At 47.0% G+C, this 10,000-nt stretch overlaps 1 protein-coding gene across 2 annotated transcripts in view; it reads left to right on the plus strand.

The window, feature by feature from the left end:
• Positions 1 to 10,000, plus strand: part of gpm6bb (glycoprotein M6Bb) — a 33,608-nt gene that overhangs the window by 22,350 nt on the left and 1,258 nt on the right. Inside the window, exons 3-7 of one of the 2 annotated variants that reach the window (XM_053627845.1) lie at positions 1,441 to 1,597; positions 5,015 to 5,162; positions 5,512 to 5,585; positions 5,994 to 6,059; positions 8,921 to 10,000. The exon at positions 8,921 to 10,000 is cut by the window's right edge and continues 1,258 nt beyond it. In XM_053627845.1, coding sequence (XP_053483820.1) covers positions 1,441 to 1,597; positions 5,015 to 5,162; positions 5,512 to 5,585; positions 5,994 to 6,059; positions 8,921 to 9,070 — 595 coding nt within the window. In that variant the 3' untranslated portion in view covers positions 9,071 to 10,000. Of the gene's footprint in view, positions 1 to 1,440; positions 1,598 to 5,014; positions 5,163 to 5,511; positions 5,586 to 5,993; positions 6,060 to 6,257; positions 7,710 to 8,920 lie in introns of those variants that run through there. The other variant, XM_053627846.1, reaches the window with a different exon arrangement.

Consider the following 10,000-nt stretch of genomic DNA (forward strand, 5'->3'; position numbering starts at 1 on the left):
ATAAATAGTTTCAGACAGAATTCAGATGTTCTTAGTTAAAACAGAACCAGATATTCTGTGGTTTGTTTGTGTTTAAAGTGTTGTTTATTCACCAAGAAGAACAAAATGATTACTTTCTAAAATAAAATAATCAGTGAATGTTTTACTAGAAGTAAATTTAGATTAAAAAGAGAGGAATGTGTGATAGGTCAGTGTATCATTCATTCTGTATCTGTGTTATTACTACATCACAAAACAGTCCTCTCTCTTTATCTTCTACACTTTACCTTCTCCCTCGTCCTGTCTTTCTCTCACTTTCCTTTTCACTTTCTTTCTCACTCATTCTCTTTCTTTCTTTCTTTCTTTCTTTCTTTCTCCTTCACTCTGTCTCTTGGTCTTTTCCTCTCTTCCTTTCTTTTTCTGTCTATCAGTCTCTCGTTATTTCACTTTAACTCTCATCACAGAGCCCATGATATGTAAATGAGCCATTAAGTTTTCAGTATACATATGCTTTAAGTAGACTGTGTGTTGCCGTGGCGATCCCTATAGCAACAAATCACTTTTACCTGCAATTTCTGCTGATTTTTTTTTAACTATTTGAATATTTTTTTGATTCTCAAAACTATTTGATATTCACTTATCATTTAAAATGTGTGTGTGTGTGCGCGTGTGTGTGTGTGTGTGTGTGTGTGTATGTGTGTGTGTATGTGTGTGTGTGTGTATGCATGCGTGTGTATGTGTGTGTGTATGTGTGTATGTGTGTGTGTGTGTGTATGTGTGTATGTGTGTGTATGTGTGTGGGTGTATGTATGTATGTGTGTGTGTGTGTGTGTGTATGTGTGTATGTGTGTGTGTATGTGTGTGTGTGTGTGTATGTGTGTGTGTGTGTGTGTATGTGTGTGTGTGTATGTGTATGTGTGTGTGTATGTGTGTATGTGTGTGTATGTGTATGTGTGTGTGTATGTGTGTATGTGTGTGTATGTGTGTGGGTGTATGTATGTATGTGTGTGTGTGTGTATGTGTGTGTGTATGTGTGTGTGTATGTGTGTGTGTATGTGTGTATGTGTGTGTATGTGTGTGTGTATGTGTGTGTATGTGTGTGTATGTGTGTGTGTGTGTGTGTATGTGTGTGTGTGTATGTGTGTGTGTATGTGTGTGTGTGTATGTGTGTGTATGTGTGTATGTGTGTGTGTGTGTGTATGTGTGTATGTGTGTGTATGTGTGTGTGTGTATGTGTGTGTGTGTGTGTGTGTGTGTATGTGTGTGTGTGTGTGTGTATGTGTGTGTGTGTGTATGTGTGTGTGTGTGTGTGTATGTATGTGTGTATGTGTGTATGTGTGTATGTGTGTGTGTGTGTGTGTGTGTATGTGTGTGTGTGTGTGTGTGTGTGTATGTGTGTGTGTATGTGTGTATGTGTGTGTGTGTGTGTGTGTGTGTGTGTGTGTGTGTGGTCCTCTCCAGAATTTATCTGTTACAGTATGTGATTTATGGGATCGCTTCGTTCTTCTTCCTGTATGGAATCATCCTGCTGGCTGAGGGATTTTACACCACCAGCGCAGTGAAGGAGCTGCACGGCGAGTTTAAGACCACCATCTGCGGCCGCTGCATCAGCGCCATGGTACTGCACCCCTCCACCTCCCACAACTCACAACTCACCCCTCCACCCCCCACAACTCACCCCTCCACCCCCCACAGCTCACCCCTCCACCTCCCACAACTCACAACTCACCCCTCCACCCCCCACAACTCACCCCTCCACCCCCCACAACTCACCCCTCCACCTCCCACAACTCACCCCTCCACCCCCCACAACTCACCCCTCCACCCCCCACAACTCACCCCTCCACCCCCCACAGCTCACCCCTCCACCTCCCACAACTCACAACTCACCCCTCCACCCCCCACAACTCACCCCTCCACCCCCCACAACTCACCCCTCCACCCCCCACAGCTCACCCCTCCACCTCCCACAACTCACAACTCACCCCTCCACCCCCCACAACTCACCCCTCCACCCCCCACAAATCACAACTCACCCCTCCACCCCCCACAACTCACTCCTCCACCTCCCACAACTCACAACTCACCCCTCCACCCCCCACAACTCACCCCTCCACCTCCCACAACTCACCCCTCCACCCCCCACAACTCACCCCTCCACCTCCCACAACTCACAACTCACCCCTCCACCCCCCACAACTCACCCCTCCACCCCCCACAAATCACAACTCACCCCTCCACCCCCCACAACTCACCCCTCCACCTCCCACAACTCACAACTCACCCCTCCACCCCCCACAACTCACCCCTCCACCCCCCACAACTCACCCCTCCACCCCCCACAGCTCACCCCTCCACCTCCCACAAATCACAACTCACCCCTCCACCCCCCACAACTCACTCCTCCACCTCCCACAACTCACCCCTCCACCCCCCACAGCTCACCCCTCCACCCCCCACAACTCACCCCTCCACCCCCCACAACTCACCCCTCCACCCCCCACAGCTCACCCCTCCACCTCCCACAACTCACAACTCACCCCTCCACCCCCCACAACTCACCCCTCCACCCCCCACAACTCACCCCTCCACCCCCCACAGCTCACCCCTCCACCTCCCACAACTCACAACTCACCCCTCCACCCCCCACAACTCACCCCTCCACCCCCCACAACTCACCCCTCCACCCCCCACAGCTCACCCCTCCACCTCCCACAACTCACAACTCACCCCTCCACCCCCCACAACTCACCCCTCCACCCCCCACAGCTCACCCCTCCACCTCCCACAACTCACAACTCACCCCTCCACCCCCCACAACTCACCCCTCCACCCCCCACAACTCACCCCTCCACCCCCCACAAATCACAACTCACCCCTCCACCCCCCACAACTCACAACTCACCCCTCCACCCCCCACAACTCACCCCTCCACCCCCCACAACTCACAACTCACCCCTCCACCCCCCACAACTCACCCCTCCACCCCCCACAACTCACAACTCACCCCTCCACCCCCCACAACTCACCCCTCCACCTCCCACAACTCACAACTCACCCCTCCACCCCCCACAACTCACCCCTCCACCCCCCACAGCTCACCCCTCCACCTCCCACAACTCACAACTCACCCCTCCACCCCCCACAACTCACCCCTCCACCTCCCACAACTCACAACTCACCCCTCCACCCCCCACAACTCACCCCTCCACCTCCCACAACTCACAACTCACCCCTCCACCTCCCACAACTCACCCCTCCACCCCCCACAGCTCACCCCTCCACCCCCCACAACTCACCCCTCCACCTCCCACAACTCACAACTCACCCCTCCACCTCCCACAACTCACAACTCACCCCTCCACCCCCCACAACTCACCCCTCCACCTCCCACAACTCACCCCTCCACCCCACACAACTCACCCCTCCACCCCACACAACTCACCCCTCCACCCCCCACAACTCACCCCTCCACCTCCCACAACTCACAACTCACCCCTCCACCCCCCACAACTCACCCCTCCACCTCCCACAACTCACAACTCACCCCTCCACCCCACACAACTCACCCCTCCACCCCCCACAACTCACCCCTCCACCCCCCACAACTCACCCCTCCACCTCCCACAACTCACAACTCACCCCTCCACCCCACACAACTCACCCCTCCACCCCCCACAAATCACAACTCACCCCTCCACCCCCCACAACTCACCCCTCCACCTCCCACAACTCACCCCTCCACCTCCCACAACTCACCCCTCCACCTCCCACAACTCACCCCTCCACCTCCCACAACTCACAACTCACCCCTCCACCCCACACAACTCACCCCTCCACCCCCCACAAATCCCAACTCACCCCTCCACCCCCCACAACTCACCCCTCCACCCCCCACAACTCACAACTCACCCCTCCACCCCCCACAACTCACCCCTCCACCCCCCACAAATCACAACTCACCCCTCCACCCCCCACAACTCACCCCTCCACCCCCCACAACTCACCCCTCCACCTCCCACAACTCACAACTCACCCCTCCACCCCCCACAACTCACCCCTCCACCCCCCACAACTCACAACTCACCCCTCCACCCCCACAAATCACCCCTCCACCCCCCACAGCTCACCCCTCCACCTCCCACAACTCACAACTCACCCCTCCACCCCCCACAACTCACCCCTCCACCCCCCACAACTCACAACTCACCCCTCCACCCCCCACAACTCACCCCTCCACCCCCCACAGCTCACCCCTCCACCTCCCACAACTCACAACTCACCCCTCCACCCCCCACAACTCACCCCTCCACCCCCCACAACTCACAACTCACCCCTCCACCCCCCACAGCTCACCCCTCCACCTCCCACAACTCACAACTCACCCCTCCACCCCCCACAACTCACCCCTCCACCCCCCACAACTCACCCCTCCACCTCCCACAACTCACAACTCACCCCTCCACCCCCCACAACTCACCCCTCCACCTCCCACAACTCACCCCTCCACCCCCCACAACTCACCCCTCCACCTCCCACAACTCACAACTCACCCCTCCACCCCCCACAACTCACCCCTCCACCTCCCACAACTCACAACTCACCCCTCCACCTCCCACAACTCACAACTCACCCCTCCACCCCCCACAACTCACCCCTCCACCTCCCACAACTCACAACTCACCCCTCCACCCCCCACAACTCACCCCTCCACCCCCCACAACTCACCTTTCCATCCTTGACTTTACATTTTAGTTAAATATCAGGATTGTATCATTCAGATTAAGTGTAATTTTCATCCCATTGCCTTCTTGTTACGTTAGCTCACTAACTACCTACATTTCTAGCTGGATAATGTACTTCTTAACTCATTAGCATGATAACCAGCTACCTTGCTATCTCACTAACAGAGTAAAGTGGTTATAGGTAGTGTAACTTCACATGAGCTTGTAATTATTTGAGATATATCAATAAAAGTCTCGGCTCTTTGGAGGCGTCGAGGTTAAAATCAGTTTTTCTGGGTCTTGTTGTTCAGTTTGTGTTCCTGACGTACGTTCTTGGAGTGGCTTGGCTCGGAGTCTTCGGGTTTTCCTCCATTCCAGTTTATCTGTTTTACAACATCTGGTCCACGTGTGCGTCCATGGACTCCAACTCCTCCGTCTGTGTGGACATGCGGCAGTACGGTACGTAAACACGTATAAAACTTAATAGAGATAAAAATTAATCAAATAAATAAAAACATTCAAAATCATACTATCAATTATTAGCGTGTTTATTCGAGAATAACAGTAACATCAATATCCCTGGACCTCTTGGGACAAACACTAAACTAAACGCTACCAGCAGGAGGCGCTGACGTGCTTTACAGTAAAACGTTATTATTATAAAATAAAAATAACTCCTACGCTGTTAACGTGTACAACACAGAGATGTATATGTTATGACTCGTACTTCTGATGCTGTGTATTTTAATAATATATTGGTCTAGGTTATTTTTTAATAATAGTTGTGACATGACTTTTTTTCTTGCAGGTATTATTCCGTGGAACGCCACTCCAGGAGTCGCTTGTGGTGCGATGCTTCTCGAGATCTGTAACTCGAGCGAGGTATTACCGCAGTTATAACATTAAGTGTGTACTCGGGGTGTAGGGAATAAAAACCTCTTTCAGCTGCAGCAGGTTGCCAGATTGTTAGGGGGATTGCGGTATGCGTATTTCTCCAGCAGTAATAGTAGTTTACTACAGTATCCTGGTACTTTGCTAGATAGTTTTTTGTATTACAGTAGATGTGATGTGTTGATGGTAGATGTGATGTGTTGATGTGTTGATGGTAGATGTGATGTATTGATAGATGTGTTTCTAAGGAGTTACACACATTAAATCCAACACATAGTAAAGTCAGGATACAGAAAAGCAACATATATTTAGTTTTTTCTATTGTTTATTATTATTATTTTGTTTAGAAGTGTCTGTAAAATACAGAGAATGTTTGTTTTGTTTCCGTCCTCTGTTCAGTTCTACCTGTCCTACCACCTGTACATCGTTGCGTGTGCTGGAGCCGGAGCTGCGGTCATCGCCATGGTAAGTGTTAATGCAGGTGTATACTGACCTGTCCTTTCCCGCTGACCATCACCGAGCGGTGCACCACTGTTCTTTCCTCATCACTGTACTGAGACTGAACAGGTCTCTCGGACTGAACAGTGACCTGATAAACAGGCGTTGAGTTTTATTTATTCTGACTCGCATTATTTATTTCATTTCTTTCTCTTCTTCCCCCAGTTCATCTACATGATGGCTACCACTTATAACTTTGCTCTTCTGAAGTTTAAGAGCAGAGAAGACTGTTGCACAAAGCTTTAATCTCACACGGGAATTGTATGGACAAAAATAAATAAATAAATAAAGTAAAGATGAGAAAAGAATCCGAACCATACGATGTGTAAATATTTAACTATATCTGTATTCAGCATTTTTAGACCAGGGAGCTCATCAGTTTCCTATCTTTAAAAAACCAGCACTAGAGATTATTTACCCAGAATAAACCAGCTTAATGTCATGTGATGTAATAATATAAACGCTAGCTGCATTAGCATTTAAAGGAACGGTTTAAGGGAAATTTATGCTAATTTTTCACTTATCTTAAATGTAGTTGATTAGCCAAGACGTTTAGCTACAACGTTAACATGGCTAACGAGTCCCCAGTTAACGCAGTAAAAAACACACACACTTGTCTTTAGAAACCAATAAAAAACTCAACATTTCTGCACTAAACATCATCTTCTTTACTAAAGTCATAAAGAAAGCTCTAATGTACTTAAACCTGCCTCACGTGTAGATCAGAAATATATATTTTATGAACAAATTTGACAGTTTTTACGCTTATGAACAAATAATCAATTAGCAATATGCTAACTTCTCACTGAAGTCTCATACACACACACACACACACACCTCGCTTGGCTAAGTAGTGCTTTTTTACTATAAAGAAATCTCGATATGTCTGCGTATAAAATGTGTAAATATTATAAAATATGAACACTATGGTAGAATTTAAGACGGTTTGATGACTTTAGCCTGAGGCTAATATGATGGTGCTGCATTTTTATTACTTAAATAGTAGAAACAGTTTAGTCAGCAGAATGTGTAAGTTTGAATTTTCTTGGGAAAAATGTTTGGGCAGAAACATTGCATGCACGCAAGCCACCAACTAGCGCTGTGCTAACTGTGTAGCGTTGTTCAGTTAGCATGATTGTTCAGTTTCCCGTTAGCTACCAGCTTCGTTGCTCCGGTCTGCCTGGCTAATCACACGAGGAGGCTAATTTATAAACTTTATAACGACGAGAACAGAAATGTCCCCTGATGTACGCGTCCTTTTCCTGAGCTGCGATGCAGTGAAGTTAATATTTTAACTTTATCATATCTTTATTTAGTTACAAATTTGTCAGAAATTAGGTTTTTTTTAATAAGCATTTTTATTTCCTCAATTTTTCAATGAATGTTTACTCTTCTCAGTATTTCCTTTAACTTCTGAAAACAATTGTAGCCTTTTGTTTTTTCTTTGCCATACAAAATAAACGCTTTGTTTACAAAACCTCCTTCGTGTTCATCATCATTTCATCTTCGTTAAACGTCCAGCCGCTCATTAACGAAGCCTCATTCGCATATTCATTTCAGACGCATGCAGTTTTACTTTACTAACCGTCTGCTTTTGCATCGCTTTCCTGTCTAAATAATAATAATAATCATCATCATTTATTGGGTCTTGGTTAAAATGTGGTTTATTGGGACGTGTGTGTGTACACACATGTACCTGTAGCTTGTTTTGGGTTGTTACCGCTGGTCTCTCTTGCTTGTTGTGTCTCGACTCAAACCCACAGTGTGTGTCTTTGTGTGGTGTTGTGTGTGTGTGTGTGTGTTGTGTGTGTGTGTGTGTGTGTGTGGGTTTGTGTGGGTTTGTGTGTGGGTTTGTGTGTGCGTGTGTGGGTTTGTGTGTGTGTGGGTTTGTGTGTGTGTGTGTGTGTGCGTGTGTGGGTTTGTGTGTGTGTGTGTGGGTTTGTGTGTGTGTGGGTTTGTGTGTGTGTGTGTGTGGTTTGTGTGTGTGCGTGTGTGGGTTTGTGTGTGTGTGTGTGTGGGTTTGTGTGTGTGTGTGGGTGTGTGTGTGTGTGTGTGTGTGTGTGTGTGTGTGGGTTTGTGTGTGTGTGTGGGTTTGTGTGTGTGTGTATGTGTGTGTGTGTGGGTTTGTGTGTGTGCGTGTGTGGGTTTGTGTGTGTGTGTGTGTGGGTTTGTGTGTGTGTGTGGGTGTGTGTGTGTGTGTGTGTGTGTGTGTGTGGGTTTGTGTGTGTGTGTGTGTGTGGGTTTGTGTGTGTGTGTGTGTGGGTTTGTGTGTGTGTGTGGGTTTGTGTGTGTGTGTGTGTGTGTGTGGGTTTGTGTGTGTGTGTGTGTGTGTGTGGGTTTGTGTGTGTGTGTGTGTGTGTGTGTGTGTGTGTGTGGGTTTGTGTGTGTGTGTGTGTGTGTGGTGTGTGTGTGTGTGTGCGTGTGTGGGTTTGTGTGTGTGTGTGTGTGTGTGTGTGTGGGTTTGTGTGTGTGTGTTTGTGGGTTTGTGTGTGTGTGTGTGTGTGTGTGTGTGTGTGTGTGTGTGTGTGGGTTTGTGTGTGTGTGTGTGTGTGTGTGGGTTTGTGTGTGTGTGTTTGTGGGTTTGTGTGTGTGTGTTTGTGGGTTTGTGTGTGTGTGTGTGTGTGTGTGTGTGTGTGTGGGTTTGTGTGTGTGTGTGTGTGGGTTTGTGTGTGTGTGTGTGTGTGTGTGTGGGTTTGTGTGTGTGTGTGGGTTTGTGTGTGTGTGTGTGTGTGTGTGTGTGTGTGTGTGTGTTTGTGGGAATGTAATGATCTTTCCTTGCTTTTTTTTGCTTGCTTTTTGCCGTCGTTAACAGCTTCTCTCTCTCTCAGATCCACTACCTTATGATCCTCTCGGCGAATTGGGCCTACCTAAAGGACGCGAGTCAAATGCACGCGTACCAAGACATCAAAACGAAGGAGGAGCAAGAGCTGCAAGACATCCAATCACGTTCAAAAGAATGCCTCAATTCCTACTCGTAAGAACCCTGTTAACATCGGCAAAAAATACATCAATAAAAAGCAGACGCTCTGATCTCCCATGGCCACGAAGCTAACTAACACTGCGTTTACCATCTAACCCCGCCCTGCTCTAACCCCGCCCTGCTCTAACCCCGCCCTGTTCCATGCTCCTGTATTCAGGTTTTCAGTTTCCAACAGAATTATTATTTTATTTTTTATTATTTTAACTTCAAAACAGGAGAAAAGTTCAGTATTTCATTTGGAAATGTGTAGAATGTTTATTTGTAATTGAAGTTTTGATTAAAGTCACAGCACAACATTCTGAGCCTTACGACACCGTACAGTACGAATTATTTCTGATATTCGTGTTTTTAAACAAATGTTTAGTTTTGATCATAAATGCAACGGATTTTTGGGAGTAAATATCAATTTTAAAAAAATTTTGGGAATGGATTCAAAACCGAAAAAACTTTTACAATCTATACGTTTCTAAACGTATCATGTGGTGAACTGTGATTTTTATTTTTTGATTCTCCCCAAAAGAAGAATATAAAACGTCTACCTCAGATGGACCACAGGAACTGTTAATAACCTCTCAGTTCAGTTCAGTTCAGTTCAGATCAATATGGCTGGATATTTTTTAAAGAAATGACTCTGTTTTCCAGAAACAACCAGCATTCAGTAAAAGACCTTAAAAATAAACATTTTTGTTAAAAAAGGTAATTTTCCCCAAAGTTACCAGAACAATGTTCATGTATATAGTTTTAGATTTCTTACAGTGTAGTTTTATAAAATTCTTTCACATTTTCATGACTAAATTTTTTTTACTGTTATTCACAATATATATGATGATGATGAAAATGATGATCTTCTTCTTCTTCTTAAATTTAGTGGACCAGGATTATTCAAAACTTGGGAGCATTACACACAATTTTTAACATTTTTAACACA

This window comes from Ictalurus furcatus, chromosome 6 (assembly GCF_023375685.1).
Source record: "Ictalurus furcatus strain D&B chromosome 6, Billie_1.0, whole genome shotgun sequence".
In the NCBI taxonomy this organism is placed as follows: Eukaryota; Metazoa; Chordata; class Actinopteri; order Siluriformes; family Ictaluridae; genus Ictalurus; species Ictalurus furcatus.